The sequence below is a fragment of the Macaca mulatta genome, chromosome 12, assembly GCF_049350105.2.
Source record: "Macaca mulatta isolate MMU2019108-1 chromosome 12, T2T-MMU8v2.0, whole genome shotgun sequence".
Taxonomy (NCBI): domain Eukaryota; kingdom Metazoa; phylum Chordata; class Mammalia; order Primates; family Cercopithecidae; genus Macaca; species Macaca mulatta.
The window spans coordinates 26,608,709-26,627,055 of NC_133417.1; the positions used below are offsets into that span (position 1 = coordinate 26,608,709).

At 40.3% G+C, this 18,347-nt stretch overlaps 1 protein-coding gene across 1 annotated transcript in view; it reads right to left on the minus strand.

Annotated features, from left to right (window-relative positions):
• MAP3K19 (mitogen-activated protein kinase kinase kinase 19) overlaps positions 1-18,347 on the minus strand; it is a 104,772-nt gene that overhangs the window by 33,408 nt on the left and 53,017 nt on the right. Inside the window, exons 6-8 of the mRNA XM_077956513.1 lie at positions 8,541-8,637; positions 3,089-3,167; positions 1,889-2,148 (exon numbers count right to left, since the gene is read on the minus strand). Of these exons, the coding sequence (XP_077812639.1) occupies positions 1,889-2,148; positions 3,089-3,167; positions 8,541-8,637 (436 nt within the window). The remainder of the gene's footprint in view (positions 1-1,888; positions 2,149-3,088; positions 3,168-8,540; positions 8,638-18,347) is intronic.

An 18,347-nucleotide genomic window follows, 5' to 3' on the forward strand; every position in this document is an offset into this window, starting at 1 on the left:
GCCCATCAAAACACTGCTTCACCATCATGCCAAATGAAACAAGCCAGACGCAGGACAAATATTGCATAATTCCATTTATATAAAAGACCTAGAATGGTCAAATTCATATTGAGACAGAAAATAGAATAGTGGTTGCCAGAAGCTTTGGGAGAGTGGGAAATAGAGAGCTATTGTTTAATGGGCACCGAGTTTCAGTTTTGCAAGAAGAAAATGTTCTGGGGATGAATAGTTGTGATGGTTACACAACAGTGTGAATGTACTTAATGCCACTGAACTGTACACTTGAAAATGATTAAAATGGTCAATTTTATGTTACACACATTTTAGCATAATGAAATCAAAAAACATTTTTAGGTGAGGCACGGTGGCTCACGCCTGTAATCCCAGCACTGTGGGAGGCCAAGGCAGGAGTATCACAAGGTCAAAAGATCGAGACCATCCTGGCCAACATGGTGAAACCCCGTCTCTACTAAAAATACAAAGCTTAGCTGGGCGTGGTGGCATGCACCTGTAGTCCCAGCTACTTGGGAGGCTGAGGCAGGAAAATCACTTGAACCTGGGAGGCAGATGTTGCGGTGAGCTGAGATCACGCCACTATGCTCCAGCCTGGCGACAGAGCGAGACTCCGTCTCATAAATAAATACATAAATTTAAGCACTGCTTCATTTAAATTTCACTTAAAATGTATCCTTCTCTTAAAATCCCATAATAATTATTCTTTCTTTTTTTTCTTTTTTTGGTAAGATGCCTCGCAGCTCCACTGGCATGCAGTCTCCCTCATTGTGACAAATCAATGAATGTAACTTGTTGGATTATAAGATTGTTCCTGGTGGTTTTGGCTGGTTGGTTGAGGACAGTGGTAAGCAAATACCAAAGACAATGTTGCCACAGGGGGAAATGCTGGCATCAGTGCTGCTATCTAACAAATGAATCTTGGACTCAATATAGGTGGAAGTTGACTCTTAGACTTGCACATTAACTTGGGGATCCAGGAATAAGGCTAAAGTAGACTCAAGTCCATAACGACCCTGGGACCTGGTAGAAGTAAACTCAATACTTCTGGCCAAAGGCATCCACAGCATGGGCCCCCAAGATTCTCACAGATAGACAGCAACCAAATATGAGCTCACAATGAAGATTTTCAAACACTCAAGAAAAAAAGTCAACCGGCCGGGCGCGGTGGCTCAAGCCTGTAATCCCAGCACTTTGGGAGGCCGAGACGGGTGGATCACGAGGTCAGGAGATCGAGACCATCCTGGTGAACACAGTGAAACCCCGTCTCTACTAAACTACAAAAAACTAGCCGGGCGAGGTGGTGGGCGCCTGTAGTCCCAGCTACTCGGGAGGCTGAGGCAGGAGAATGGTGTGAACCCGGGAGGCGGAGCTTGCAGTGAGCTGAGATCCGGCCACTGCACTCCAGCCTGGGCGACAGAGCGAGACTCCGTCTCAAAAAAAAAAAAAAAAAAAAAAAAGAAAAAAGAAAAAAAGTCAACCATAGTGCAAATCAGTAGCATATTGTTAACTGAAATTATCAAATATAGTTTATAAAATAACGTCTGAAATGTTTAAAGAAATAATCAATGAAATGATCTAAACAATAAGATATTCTCAAAATATTTGTCTTCTATTCCTTGAACAAATATGTAAACATTTGCACATATAGTGTTCTTTCTGCTGGAACATTATGCCATCCTTCATTTTACTTGTTTACTAGTTTATTGTCTGCCCGGCACCCCCATGGCCCCCAGGAATGTAAATTACACAAGGGCTGGGGTTATTGTCTGATATGTTTACTGCTATATCTCCAGCATTTAGAACAGTGCCTGGCACAATACATAAATATTTGTTGACCGAAAGGACTCACTGTGGAATTCAATGTTCAACTTACCTTCAGATTTTCTTTGCTGCTCCTTCAGAAAATGAGGAGCATCTTCTCTGGTTACAGACTTGGAAATGTTTGGTTCTAAACAAGATCTCGGCAGCAAAAAGCCCAAGTTCACATCGCAGAGCTCCCTGGAACTTTCCTCTTTTTGCAAAAGTAAGGGCCGCATGGTCAGCGTGTTTGTCCTGAGCTCCACCATCTCAATTTCATTTGGATGAGAAACTGCATGTGCTTGTGCCCATTCTTGATGCGATGAGGTTATCTGACTAAAGGGGGAGGGAAATGTTTTATTTAAAACTCGGTTGCCACATCTTCTGAATCTCCAGTTCTCAGTCCAGCCTGACATCACTAGAAAGTTTGAAGAACTATTTCCAAATGGTGCTGCTGAAAGGCAAGGCTGAATCCTGAGAGGGTAAGACGTCTCCACCCATCGACTCCTCTCGGCCTCCTCAGCCCTCTGTACCTTCGCCTGGATGGATTAGGTTTCAGCTCACTCTCATTTTCCCAATCACCATTTCCTTGCACAGAGAAATCAGAGACCAAGGGCAGGAATGGGGGATGCACCTATTTATCTCCACAGGCACTGACTAGCCCAGTGCTTCTCAAACTATCTTTGATGAAGAACTGGCATTTAAATTTTCCAATCATTGTGAACTGATACTTTTGTAAAATATAAGTGAATTGCCATAAAAAGGGAAGAAAAATAAAAGACATGCAAAAAATAAGCCTCAATTTTTTTTACTACCCAATCAATGAACGTAAGTTATTTGCCAAATTGCTTTGTAACTTTTTTAATGGTCACCCTCACAGCCTGTCCTGACCTTATCATGGACTGGTAACAGGACCGCAGAACCACATTCTAAGTAGCTCTGCCCTGCAGTAGGGTCAGCAAACTACAGCCCAGGGGCCAAATCCAGCCTTCATCCTTTTTCTGTAGCTTTAATTGGATCACATCCACACTCCTTTGTTTACAAATTATCTGTTGCTGCATTCAAATGACAGTTGCAGATTTGAATCATTGCAACAGAGACCATATGGCCCACATAGCCAAAGTGTTTATGATCTGGCCTCTGCCACATACTCTTTATTGTGACCTCTACTTTTAAGCATTATTATGAATTGAATTACTAATAATGTAGGTTGCCACATGAGTATCATTGCTTCATACTTCATTTCAAATCTGATAATTCAAAGAATATTCCTTACTTCCTTTCTTTTAAGTCTTCTTGGCTCATTTCTTGGGGAGGACTGACATCTCTTGGAAAAGTCACAGTGATCTCAATACCTATAGAAACATATCACAGTAGTAGAAGGAAGAAAGTAATGAATTCTAGTGGAAAGCGGGAGACATACTTTGTTTGTTTGGCTAATCTCTTCTTAATAATTACAAAATGGACATTAACCAGGGGCTGAGGTTTAGCCATCTTTGTATCTTTCCTGTTCAGAATATGATAGATCCTAAATAAATGCTTGCTTAAAGAGCAAAACACCATATAATAATATTTTACAGATGTGAAATAAAGTTTTATAACAAGCTATGTTGTCCCCAGGATGAAGAAAACAGGACCACCTTCTATAAAGTGTAATGGCACCTATCTCCCAGCACTATTGTGAGGATTCAATGCGATAATTTATGTAACACCAAAGATGTTTGCTTGTATTTGTAATTTTGGTCGTTCCATGAAATAATTCCCAGAATAACCCTTAAGAGAGAAAGTTCCAACTTACAGAATACGTGCTTGCTCACAATATAAGATGTCAAGCAAATTTATGTAAAAAACTAGTGTGAATGACTCTAACATTGCCTGTTCTTTAAGGTGTGTTCATTCGTTCCTTTTTTTCATTTAACAAACTTTTATTAAGCATATGCCAAGCCCAGCACTTTGTGCTGAAAACAGAGAAATAAACAAGATGCAGCTGAGGCCCTAGCAGAGCTGATAAGAAAATACAGAATGCAGTGAGATAAGCACTGTGATAGAAGCAAGTGGTGATGTAGGAGCAGAGAGAAGTGTCCTTCCGGGAAGACGCAATGCTTGTCCCAGTATTCATTTCTATCCATTTATCTGTCAGAGCCATTTATTCACTCAATCTGCAGGTGCCTGGAGGAGCAATGGCTGTATGAGCTCCACTAATTGAAGGCTGGGGAAGGAGTATCACGGGGAGGATAAGCTTAGAGTGTGAATCAGACATCCCTTCTCTGCCACTTCCTGGGTGACGTTGGGAAAGTTGCTTAATAGCTGTCACCATTATCTAAATTAGTAGATTTTTATTATTTTAAAAGACTTTGGATATATTTGTTTGTAATACATAGGAGCTACCATAGTGAAAGCATTTTTGTTGTTCAATTTTTATACCTGTGCCATTTAACGAAACAAGTACATTAAAAAAAAAAAAACAGTAAAAAATTCCAAAAGGAAAAGTTTTGTTTACCATCAGGCAAATGATAATAGTGTTTACTATCATTTTCATCCAATATTATGTGTTGTGCTACCATAAAAATGTAGCTAGCTTTGGTTTTCTTAACGTTTCTCAAATAAGACAACTTGATTGCATGTTTTCTAATACTATAATATTGCATGAAACGCTTGTCTAAAAATGAAGTTTCCTAGGAATAGTCCATTGTTTTTTCAGTTTTCAAAGAGCCTATCACCACACTATGTAGCACAAAATGAGAGGCTTGGAATTATTGAGCTGGAAGGAACTTAGAGGTCACCTAATCCAAGCCTTTCATTTTAGAGACAAAGAAACTGATAGCAATGAGTTTGCATGACATGCTCAAGGTCATTCTCCTACTTGAAAGGAAGACGGATGTCTTTCACAACATTTTGGTAGTCATCCTTGAGTGCAAACACCTACCTGACATGTTAGAGTGAGAAAAACATACAGCATACATTCCTAATAACTAAACTGTCAGTGAAAAGAATGTTCTGGCACAAAAGCTAAATGTATTTAGTTCTTTGCTGTGAAAATTAGAAAACTGACTGTATTCACATGAACCATATTTAAGAACAACTGTACTTTTGCAGTTGTCAAGAATTAATAGATCCAGAATGCTTTCAAACAAATTTAATGCGCTTAAAATCTGTTCATCAGCTGACTTCTTTTTCAAACCAAGAAACAAAGATAAGCACATGTAAGAGAAAACCTACCTGCCTTTCAAGATATTGTTAAGAGCTAAGGGCCACTGTCCTAATTGTTGGTCCTAAATTGGAAAAAAGATTATAGAATGCACTGATTCTGAAGTCCTCTAGAAACATACAAATGTTCTCTTTGTTCTGCCTCTTGAATACTGTGAGTTGCTGAGGTTGCTATGGATAAGGCCTCTTGAGCTACCCAGTAGGCCAGGGAAGAGGATGCATTGTCACAGGTAAAAACAAAACACTTGCTCTTATCTAAGCGCATTTTTCACATAATGAGGGTCAATTAACCCTATCAGAAAATATTACCTTAGAGAGAAATTAAAAGGCAACATTTCAACATAGCCACGAATATATTTTCTTTATAGAAGAGGTGAAAATGACATTCATAACCAGTCAGAAAATGATCATTAATTTGTTGTTATTAGTGTCAAAGCCATTATTAAAATAAAAACATAGAATCTGGCCCAGCCTAGCTGATTTCAATAAAGAAAAATTCTTTTCTCCAGAAAAGCCTCACTTTCCTGTTTGTTCTCCTTATTTCATTTGTTACATTTTTGTGGGTACTTAATAGGTGCATATATCAATGGGGTCCTTGTTCTATTTAAATGAATGTGCATATCTGTCTGGATTGTGAGCATGGAGATTCAAAATATTTTGATGCCATCTTCACGTTTTGATGATTTCCTAAATTGTGAAGCTCAACACAGACTTAAAAAAAAAATAACAACTGTATTTCCAGCCTTCTGCGCTGTTAGATTCAGAAAGCTTACTTGAGAGACTGAAGTATGTGAGTTACATGAAAAAAGATAAGCTGTAGACACCCTGTGTGCTGATGGGGGTACCAGCAGAGGGAGGAGATTCTTACATTGATAGTGGGAGCGGCTCTTTGGTTATGGCAGAGGTGGCATGATTTGGGGGTCAGCAGCAGCCAGTTTTGAAATGCATTTATGGGAATTCTTCCTGACAATCCAATCTAGAGCCTTCCTGTTATGGACTGGATGTTTTGAATGCTTGTGTCCCCCACCGCAAATTCATACGTTGAAGTCCTAACCCCTAAGTGTGGCTTATTTGGAGACGGGGCCTCTAAGGAAGAAATGAAGGTTACATGAGGTGTCAAGGGTGGGGCCCTGATCCAGTTGGATTTGTGTCCTTCTAAGAAGAGAGCTCACTCACTTGTGCTCTGCCTGTGTGTGCACAGAGGAAAGACCACATGGGGACAGACCGCCATCTGCAACCAGGAAGAGAGCCCTCACCAGAAACCCATCCCTGCTAGAATCTTGATCTTGGACTTCCCATTCTTAAGAACTGTGAGAAAATAAATGTCTGCTGTTGAAGCCCCCCAGTCTATGGTATTTTGTTTTGGCAGCGTGAGTGAACCAAGAAAGTTCCTCTCCTCTAGTTTCTCAATGGTATATGAACTTCCTAATATCTTTCAAATTTCCCTTCCTTTTTAACCCAACCAAGCGTAGGTTCTTGTATACCTGCAACTACAAATCCTGGTGAATTTATACTTTATTAAAATATTTTTAAGCCCATTAGTTTTAGGGAATAGATTCTCTTGTTCATTCATGAAAAGAGTAAATTTATAGGCTCAGTTTCTAGTCTACAAGATTTGTGTCTGTTATGTTCTCAGAAAATAGTGTTTGTTTGTGTTTGTTTGTTTGTTTTGAGACTGAGTCTCACTCTGTCACCCAGGCTGGAGTGCAACGGCACGATCTCGGCTCACTGCCACCTCCGCCTCCCGGGTTCAAACGATTCTTCTGCCTCAGCCTCCCAAGTAGCTGGGATTACGGGTGCGTGCCACCATGCCCGGTTAATTTTGTGTTTTTAGTAGAGATGGGGTTTCACCATGTTGTCCAGGCTGGTCTTGAACTCCTGACCTCAGGTGATCCGCCCACCTTGGCCTCCCAAAGTGCTGGGATTACAGGCGCAAGCCACAGCACCCAGCCCATTTAAAGAGATTTAAACCAATATTTAAAATGAATATAATGCACAATAATATCCAAAACACTTTTATTTCAGAATTTGTGACTAGAAAGAGTAGCTAGCTCAACTGAAGTCTCTACCAACTGTGACATGAAATTTTATCAGGAAGAGAATTGCTCTTCCAAATTTGTAACTCAAGTTGTTAAAAGCTTAAAACTGAAATAACTTAGTGGAGATGCCTCATAAGTATTATGGCTCCCATATGAAAACTAAAAATATTGCAAATCAAGTTTAAAAGAATGACTAACATCCCAAATGGTGAGTTATCTCCAAATTGAGCAGAATAAATGAAATATTTAACCTCCTGGAAGGCGCTTGGGACACCACTAGGCTTCTAAGAGCTTGGCTTTGAAGTCTATGAAAGTCGAAGGAGGACTGCAAGGACCGTTCTGAAGGGTTTCAGGATTTATTTTCTTTCGTTAGCTCTTTCAGGCTTAATGGTGTTCACAATTTTAACGGTTACTAAATTACTCTCGGCCCTCGGCCTAGGGAGGGAAGATTCCAGTGGGCGTGAGCAAGGCAGGCGGCTGTCCAGGAGAGGGCACCATCGCACCACCTCCCGGGAGACGCTACTCGGGAGCGCTGCAGCCTTCTGGGAGGTGCAAAGGGATGAAAAAAACGAGCATTAAAGAGGGCGGCTTCCCTGGAGTGTTAGAAATAGAAGCCAGAAAATTGCCCGGGAGAAATTGCAGCAGTTCAAATAAACATTTACTTTAAGAAGGTTATGGATAGATGACAGACAAATGGGATAGCCGTGGCAACTATGTTCTGAGGAGAGGATCTGCAAATACTTTATGGTCTGTTAAGTGCAAGGGCACTTACGGTCTGACAGGATAACATGTTTGAAATGGGTGGTGTTCTGGAAGATTCCAGACTTATGGCCTTGTAAATAAAAAACCGAGACTTAGGGACTTTCATGCCTTGTTCATTCCCCCACCTTCCCCTCAGGGACAACAACTGATGGAGACATGTGTGGCTCTGGAAGGGAACCGATCACTGAAGCTGCCGGAAGATTCTGAGAGGAAGAAAATGGGGAAGGGATGTTATCAGACAAAAAGGAAGGGACAGGGAACGGCTTGGCTGAGCTGGAGTGAGGTGGAATGAAAGAGCCAGAGAGCATTGTCTATTCTGGACAGTCAAGTTGCCTAGACCCACTGATTCAGATGTGGACCAAAAGGTAGTATCATGAGTGGTTTTCTTCTTCTTTGGGCTTCTTCTGTGTTTTCAAACTTATTTATTATTATTTTTTAAACTTTTATTGCAGGAGTTAAGCTCAGGGGTACAAGTGCAGGTTTGTTCCATAGGTAAATGTGTATCATGGGGTTTGTTGTACAGATTATTTCATCACCCAGGTATTTAGCCTAGTACCCATTAGTTATTTTCCTGATCCTCTCCCTCCTCCACTCCCTCCACCCTCCGATAGGCCCCAGTGTGTTTTGTTCAAACTTCTACAATGAGCGCTTCTGAAATTGAAGGGAAGCCCATATGATCATGTTATCTTTGTAAACACATTAAGGACTGAAGCCCGATACCTTCTGTCCTGGGTTGCCAGTCCTGTCTACCACCACTGGGATCTTCTTCTTCACTAACCGGTGTGGAATGACTGCAGTCACCATCTTGGTCGAACTCCTGCAATATCATAAAATTCAAAACTCAGTAATTAGTTATTCAATGTACCAATTTGTTGGCAGAATGAATGTTGATTTTTCTAGGCTAAAGATTCACACCGTGGATTTCTTTTAAATTGGATAAAGTATTTAGGAATAAAATAATAAGAAAGTATCTGCCCTTGGAGCACTAGGCTCAGACAGTCATGGATGTGATTAATTGCATAATCAAAAATGAAGAGCAAAGCTCAAATCACATTGACACATAGAAATTCAGTGTTTTATACTTTATCGTCTCAGTGCCCAGGCTGCTAAGCTGCCCCAAATTCCATCCGGGTGGGTAAGTGGAAAGAATCCTTTGGCCACAGTCACAGTGAACAACCCCAAAGGAACGGGATCTTTTCCATAATGCCTCCCTGGGGCATCATTTACAAATAGCAAGAATGGAAATCCCTGCTCCTTGTGGAAGCTACAGATATAACCCTAGACTGAAAGGAGGCAGCAAAGCTGATTAAAGTCTTCCCTATGATGGCGTTCTGATCTAAATCATGGTGCACAACACCTCTTAAACTTCCTTTTCACTCTCCGGAAAATAATCATTATAGTTGAAAACCAACTTGATTTACAGAAAGTACTCCAAACATTTTAAAGAAGAAATGTTTTCTTAGAATTCATTGTTTTTGATAGTTTCCTTCATTACAAGTTATAGCTGCTGATTTTGTGCCTTTAAATTTCTAGAACCATGATGGACCCAAGTAGTAGTTAAAACATCCCATCACAACCCAAATGTTACAACTAGCTGTCTGGTTTCTATGATCTAGGTGGCCTACCTATTTAAGGGGACTGTTGGACAAGAAGTCTTTGCCCTAAGTGCACAAGCCTGTCATCTGAAATGTCAGAGAAGTGGCGAGTCACAAAAATTCTCTGAGAGCTCATTTATTAATTCCCAAGAGAGCTAGGAAATTTCTTGCTTTTCTCTCCTTGTTCATTTTAATTGTTGTAGCAAATAATAAAAGTTGGCCAGGCACGGTGGCTCACTCCTGTAATCCCAGCACTTTGGGAGGCTGAGGCAGGTGGATCGCTTGAGCTCAGGAGTTCGAGACCAGCCTGGGCAACATGGCGAAACCCTGTCTCTACTGAAAATACAAAAATTAGCTGGACGTGATGGCACACACCTGTTGTCCCAGCTACTTGGCAGGCTGAGGCAGGAGGATGGCTTGAACCCAGGAGGTCGAGGTCATGGTGAGCTAGGGTCATGCCACTGCACTCCAGCCTGGGTGACAGAGTGAGACCCTGTCAAAAGAAAGAAAAGAAAAGAAAAGAGAGAGAGAGAGAGAAAAAAAAAGAAAAGTAGAAGAAAAGATAAAGGAAGTAAAAGTAAAACCCGGCCAGGTGTGGTGGGTCACACCTGTAATCCTGGCACTTTGGGAGGCCCAGATGGGTGGCTTGCTTGAGACCAGCCTGGACAACATGGTGAAGCCCCATCTCTACAAAAAATACAAAAATTAGCCAGGCATGGTGGCACGTGCCCGTAGTCCCAACTACTCGGGAGGCTGAGGTGCGAGGATCATTTGAGCCATAGGAGGTTGAGGCTGCAGTGAGCCATGATTGCACCACTGCACTCCAGCCTGGGCAACCGAGTGAGACCCTGTCTCAAAAAAAAAAAAAAAAAAAAAATCCAGAGATAAAACCCTCCATTTATACAGTCATTAAAAATATTTTAGGTATTCAATCATAACAACTTAGTTGTCATACCTTACTTGTATTCAGTAGTTTATACTTAAACATTTTTTTTAATGTTTAATTTTTATGGGCACATAGGTATATATATTTATGGGGTACAGGAGATATTTTGATATAGGCATGCAATGCATAATAATGACATCAGGGTAAATGGGGTATCACACATCAAGCATTTATCCTTTGTGTTACAAATGATTCAATTATACTCTTTTAGTTATTTTTAAATGTACAATTAAATTATTACTGACTATAGTCACCCTGTTGTGCTATCAAATACTAGGTCTTATTCTTTCTTTTCCTTTTCTTTTTCTTTTTGTTCTCTCATTGGGTTGATTATTCATTCTTTCTAGCTATTTTTTTTTTGTACCTATTAACCATCCCCCTTCCTGCCTACTCCCCACTACACGCTTATTAATACTTTCTAAAGCATTTTCTATCTCCTGGCAAAAGTCAGATGCCCTATCTCAGACTATCCTGGTTTTCAGTGGCAGATGGGTTCACTCGGCTCCTAGGCTGTTGTCAATTTCACTGCTTATTCTTCTCTGTATTTCAAAAATTCTACCATCATCTGGCAAATTCCTCCTCCTTCCTATCAAATCGCAAAGGGGGATCTATTCTTCCTAGAACATATGAAAATACAAAAAAGTATTTTTTAAAGCAAGATTTTAAAAAATCACCTATAACCTGACAACCAAAGAGCAAACACTGTTAACATAGAAATCATATTTTCTTCGTGTTTCTCCTAAGTATTTAAAAATATACTTGCATCATATAATTTTTGTATCTGACTTTTTCACTTAAGCATACACTGATAAGCAATTTACTAAGTAAATGTCATTTTAATGGAATTTAAGATTTCTTTCCTTCAACAAATATCAGAGGGTCATAATAGTACTTTTTTTTTTTTTGAGATGGAGTCTTGCTCTGTTGCCCAGGCTGGAGTGCAGTGGTGTGACCTCAGCTCACTGTAACCTCCACCTCCCGGGTTCAAGTGATTCTCCTGCCTCAGCCTCTTGAGTAGCTGGGACTACAGGCACCTGCCACCACGCCCGGCTAATTTTTGTATTTTTAGTAGAGACGAGGTTTCGTCATGCTGGCCAGGCTGGTCTCAAACTCCTGACCTTGTGATCTGCCTGCCTCAGCCTCCTAAAGTGCTGGGATTACAGGTGTGAGCCACTGCGCTCGGCCAATAGTACTTCTTTAATAAGCCCCATTAGTCTTACAATGTAAGTCCCATGATGCCTAGTAGGTCGTTTTAAATTCTTCATTTTTACACATAGTGTTATTAAATATTTGCAACTAACACACCAATTTTGCATTATTTCTTTAGAGTAGATCCGTAGATATGGAATTATTGATCCAAAGACTATGAAAAAGTTGGCTTTTTGTACATATATTGCCTTAAAAGTTTATCCCTATTTAAAATCCACCAGCAGTGTATGAATGTGCTACTTCACATCTTCTCCCTTATCGTCATTGCTTTTCATTTAATGAATTAATTATTGTTTTCCCTTCTTTTCACAGGTGTTTATATGATGATGATTATTATTTTGAGGCAATGTCTCACTCTGTCACCCAGGCTGGAATTCAGTGGCACTATCATGGCTCACTGCAGCCTCGAACTCCTGGGCTCAGGTGATCCTCCCACCTCAGCCTCCTGAGTAGCTGGAACTACAAGTATGTACCACCATGCCCTGCCCCTTTTCATTTTAATTTTTATTTTTTGAGACAGAGTCTCTGTTGCCCAGGCTGGAGTGCTGTGGTGCAATCTCGGCTCACTGCAAACTCCACCTTCCGGGTTCACGTGATTCTCTTGCCTTGGCCTCCCAAGTAGCTGGGGTTACAGGTGCCTGCCACCATGCCTGGCTTTTTTTTTTTTTTTTTTTTTTTTTTTTGTATTTTTAGTAGAGATGGGTTTCACTCTGTTGACCAGGCTGGTCTTGATCTCCTGATCTCAGGTGATCCACCTCCCTCTGCCTCCCAAAGTGCTGGGATTACAGTCACCTGCCACCACGTTTGGCTGACTTTTCATTTTATTATATTTAATGTAATATATGGAATTGATCTTCTTCTTATTGTTTGAATGTGAATACTTTGATTAATAGAAAAGTTGGAGATAGTTTTAGATGTTTATGGGTCATTTGAATTTTTCTTTTTTAGTATTATATATAGTTTTTGTGTAGATCCTTAGTTTAGAACACTCTAAGAGACCTCAAAACATATTTCTACCATTTCATCTAATTACAGTGATTCAATGAAATTTTTATGCTAAGCTTTGGGAAAACAGCAGCCTTCATCTGGAAGTGTTAGACATACAACTGGTTCTCACATCAAGTTTCCATCTTGATTACAGAGCTGTGGTCAATCTCAACTATTCAGTTCATTTGTCAGTTGGTCCTGTGGGAAAAGTTGGAAGCCGGCAGTGTGGTCGTACCCACCTACAAAATGCATAATGATGACTAGCATTTACATATATAGTGACAGACACTGTTCTATATGCCTTACACATATTAACCCATTTATGCCGGAGGTTGCACATTTTCTTGTGTGAAAAATCAGACAACGGTGATGACCTTGAGCAGTGGGATATAAATAACCCCCACAAACTCAGCATTCCAGTAATGGAACACTAGGCATAAATGGGTTAACTAATTTAATCCTCACAACTCTAAAGTTAGGATCTGTTATCTTCATTTTATACCTGAGGCCCAGAAAAGTTAAGTAGCTTACACGAGGTCACACAGCTAGCCAGTGGCAAAGCCAGAATTCACACCCAGACTCTGAAATCTGGGTCCAGAGCTTGTAACCACTCTGTGATCTTGTTAGCATGAAAAGTTTGAAACAATGAATTTCAACAAGAACCAGAAAAAAAAAAAATTAATGAGCAAAATAAAGGGGAAGGATACTCAAACCTAATTGATAAGTTTTGCATAGAAAAAATAATAATAAAAGATGTGTGATATCTATAAGTACCTGACAAAAAATTATGCCCTGGAATAAACTGAAAAACCATCAGTATCACAATCAAAAAGGATGTAGGGAATGAGATCTACTTTGAAGGTGATCATGGAAGTGAAGACTCAAACAGAAACAGCTCAGAATTTTCTAACTTATTTTATAATGCTAAACAGGAATGACTTTAAGATGTGCTTGGGTGCCACAAGGAGGAGAATTGAAATAGTGTCACCTACGAGGGAGTAAAAGAGACAAAACACCAGAATAGCAAATCCCAAGCATAGATGGATTTCATAAACCATTGACAACACCACGGGAGCTGATAGATGGATGAGAAATAGAGCATCGCATTCTAGCCTTCAGACAACAGCGTACCAAACATACAGATGGTAAAGGCATGATAGAAATCAGCCGTAATTAGATTTTTTTTATTTTTATATTTTAGAGACATGGGATCTCGCTCTGTCGCCAAGGCTGGAATGCAGTGGCACAATTTTAGTTCACTGCAGCCTCGAACTCCTGGGTTCAAGTGATTCTCCCACCACAGCCTCCAGGAAGTAACTGGAACTACAGGTACATGCCACCATAACCAGCTAATTCTTTAACTTTTTGTAGAGACAAAGTCTTATTATGTTGCCCAGGAGTGTCTCGAATGCCTGGACTCAAGGGATCATCCCACTTCAGCCTCACATGTGCTGAGATTACAGGCATGAGCCACCACGTCCAGCCTACGATAAAATTTTGAAAGAAGATTCTCCTCAGATGAAAAAAGATGACTGAGCGAGTCTATAACGAGCCTCTCTGGAGCTGTCCTGCAGGCAAGGCCGCTGCTTATATTTGTAAACTATAAAAACCTATTTCAGACAACCAAAAAGAAAACCAAGCTTTCATTTAAAGAAAACAGTGAAAGGGATTTAAACCCCAGTTAAACCACTAGGGAAGAAAAGGCAAATACAGTACTGAAAAAAAGTCCATTTCTCGCTCAAAAAGGAGTTTAAACTTTATTTCAGCTACAATAAGAAAAAACACCTAGTGAAAGTTTTTTTAAAAAGATTTAAAGTTGCCTTAAAAAATGTACTGATTGGGCACGGTGGCTCACACCTGTAATGCCAGCACTTTAGGAGACGGAAGTGGGAGAATCTCTTCAGACCAGAAGTTTGATGTTGCTTGTTTGTTTTTTAGAAACAGACTCTCGCTCTGTCATCCTGGCTGGAGTGCAGTGGTGTGATCATAGTTCACTGTAACTTTGAAGTCCTGGGCTTGAGTGATCCTCTTGCCTCAGCCTCCCAAGTAGTTGGGGCTACAGGTGCATGGCACCACACCTGGCTGAGGCCAGGAGTTTGAGACCAGCCTGGGCAACATAATGAGACCCTGTCTCTACGAAAAATTTTTTAAACATTTATTTCAATGTATTAATATGAAGTGATATAGTTAGTCCTTTTAAAAAGAAAGTTGCTTAAATAGACCATAAAAAATAAAAGTATGTTTTTGTTTATCAATATCTTTTGCATGACATCTCAAAGATTTGTCTCTAGGTATTTTATTTTTTATTGATTACTACATTTTATTGATTACTACATAATGTTAGTAACCAAATATAATGCAATCTTCAATATTGTGACAAAACCTAGCAAATTTCTCAGTCTCAGCACTGCTGACATTCAAGACGAGGTAATTCTTGGCTGTGGGGGCTGTCCTGTGCCTGGTAGGACGTTTAGGAGCATCCCTGGCTTGTACTCACTAGATGCCAGCTGCATTCTCCCCCAGTGATGATACCGAAATGTCTGCAAACATTGTCAAATGACCCCCTAGGGTGGGAAGGGTGGGGGCTGGGAATCACTCCCTTGCTGGGAACCAGGGTACTAAATTCTACTTCGGTAGGAAGCAGACTAAACTACTTATAAAAGTTAAAAATGCAGAAAGTTAAAATATTCAAATAGGATTTAAAAAGGAACGTTTCTATGGTAGCTCATCCCACCCCATGTCCCAGAGAGGTCTTGATTTAACCATTTCTTTATTTTTAATTTTCACTTAATTTTTATCAAAATTAAACTGCACATTAAAAAAAAATCAAATAAGGCCGGGCGCGGTGGCTCAAGCCTGTAATCCCAGCACTTTGGGAGGCCGAGACAGGCGGATCATGAGGTCAGGAGATCGAGACCATCCTGGCTAACACGGTGAAACCCCTTCTCTACTAAAAATACAAAAAAATAAGCCGGGCGAGGTGGCGGGCGCCTGTAGTCCCAGCTGCTCGGGAGGCTGAGGCAGGAGAATTGCGCGAACCCGGGAGGCGGAGCTTGCAGTGAGCAGAGATCTGGCCACTGCACTCCAGCCTGGGCGACAGAGTGAGACTCCGTCTCAAAAAAAAAAAAAAAATCAAATAATGGTAAAAGACTTATACCAAGAAAAACAGTCACCCTTTTCCTCAGAGGCAACCACTTCCAAACTTTCAGCTGTTTCTTTTGGTATTTTCTTCCGTATTTCTGCATAGTTATCATGCTGTCTCTTGACTCATCAAAGTGAGGCATCCTCTATTGACTTATTACGGTAGCTAATAATTTAATGTTCTTATGCCCTGCCTCCATCCTCCCAATACATTTACCTTCTTTGTTGTTAAATCAATAGTCAATGGCTAATTATGATTATGAGGCTATTGTACTATGTAGTAGTACAATTGTACTGTAGTATGATTATGCTTTCTTTCTTGTATAACTATATTTTTTTCCTGAACAAACCCCCAAACCCTTGTTTGTTTGTTTGTTTAAATAGACCTTACTTTTAGGGCAGTTTTAAGTTCACAGAGAAACTAAAAGGAAGGTATAGGCCGAGTGCAGTGGCTCCCGCCTGTAACCCTAACACTTTGGGAGGCAGAGGTGGGTGGATCACCTAAGGTCAAGGGTTTGAGACCAGCTTGTCCAACATGGTGAAACCCTGTCTCTACTAAAAATACAAAGATTAGCCAGATGTGGTGGAGCATGCCTGTAATCCCAGCTACTCGGGGGGCTGAGGCAGGAGAATCACTTGAATCCAGGAGGTGAAGGTTGCAATGAGCCAAGATCGTGCTCCAGCCTGGGTGACAGAGTGAGACTCCATCTCAAAAAAAAAAAAAAGAGGAAGGTATACAGATTTCCCATATACTCCCTGCTCCCACACATGCACAGCCTCACCCAGAGTGGTACATTTGTTACAGTTGTCCATAGTTAACATTAAGATTCACTCCTGGTGTTGTACATTCTATGGATTTGAACAAATGTATAATGACCTGTATCCACCATTAGAATCATACAGAGTAGTTTCAGTGCCCTAAAAATCTTCTTTACTCTGCCTATTCATCCTTCCTTCCCCTCATTCCTTATTTTTTTTAAATTTCTAGTTGGTTTATTTTATTTACTCTCTTACGTCTTTTTATTAAATGCCTACATCTTCCCAACCTACAATGGTCTCTCCACTTGATGAAATTTATCAGACAATGTATCTGTTCTGTTTCCCTCCTCTGTCCTGCTCCCTGCCCCCATCCCAATCCCCCAATCATCTGAGCTCTTTGTTTTCTAGACTTGCTACATAGCTGAAGTCCTGGTCCTGCCTTCTTCATTATACCAATGATTCCCTCCTCTCTCTTGATCCCCTGAGTCATAGATCCTATTTTTTCCTCTTTCTTTATTTACTTTCTCAATTTAATAGAGCACTTAGTAGCTTCCTTAAAAGGTGTATCAGAAGTAAGATGTTTGAGATTTCTGTGTCTGAAAAAATGTCTTTATTCAACTCTAATGCTTAACTGAGAGTTTGTTTGGGCATAGAATCCTAGTTTGAAAACCATCTTCAGCTGGGCCAGTGGTTCACACCTGTAATCCCAACACTTTGGGAAACCGAGGTGGGCAGATCACTTCAGGGCAGGAGTTCGAGATCAACCTGGACAACATGGTGAAACCCCATCTCTACAAAAAAACGCAAAAATTATCTGAGCACAGTGGAGCACGCCTGTAGTCCCAGCTACTTAGGAGGCTGAGGTGGGAGGATTGCTGGAGCCTGGGAGGCAGAGGTTGCAGTAAGCTGTGATCGTGCCACTGGCCACTGCATCCCAGCCTAGGTGACAGGGTGAGACCCTGTCCCCAAAAAAGAATAAAAGAAAAGAAAAAAAAAAAAGCTATGTTGTCCAGGCTGGTCTCAAACTCCTGGGCTCAAGTGATCCTCCCATCTCAGCCTCCTGAGTAGCTGGGACCACAGGTACAGGTGTCCACAGCTATGCCTGGCTGAAAACCATATTCTTTTTTGTGTGTGTCAGATATTTGAAGACATTCCCTACTCCACCCCTTTTCCATTACTTTTGATTTTAGTATAGCATACATTCAGAAAAGTTCACTTACCATATGTGTATAGATTAATGTTAATAAACCAAACACATTTATGTATCCAGGACCCAGATCAAATAAAAGAACACTACCAATATCCCCAAAGAACACTCTCATGCAAGTGCTATTTTGAATTCTAACACCATAGATTTGTTATTCCTCCTTTTGTTTTTATATAAATAGACCCATATAGGATTTAATTTATGTCGGGCTTCTTTTGCTCAACAATGTATTTGTGAGATTCATCTGTATTGTTGCATGTAATTTTAGATCATTCATTCTCATTCTCATTTATGTGTAGTTTTACACTATGTGAATATATCAAAATTTATGTATCCTTTTTATTCTTGATAGGCACTTAAGTAGTTTCCATTTGGGGGCTATTATAATAATGCTGCTATGATCATTATAAGATGTAGCTTATGGTAAACATATGATGCATTTCTGTTAGGTATGTACTTAGGAGCAGAACTGCTGGATTATGGAGTATGCATATATTTCTCTTTAACAGACACTAAAAGACAGCTTTCTAAATTATTCTAACATTTCATTCTCCCAGCAGGAGTGCATGAGAGTTCTGGTTGCTCTATATCCTTGTCAACTCTTGATATTTCCCAACTTCTAAAATTGTAATCATTCTGTGGATGTGCAGTGTTATCACATTGTAGTTTAAAATTACATTTAT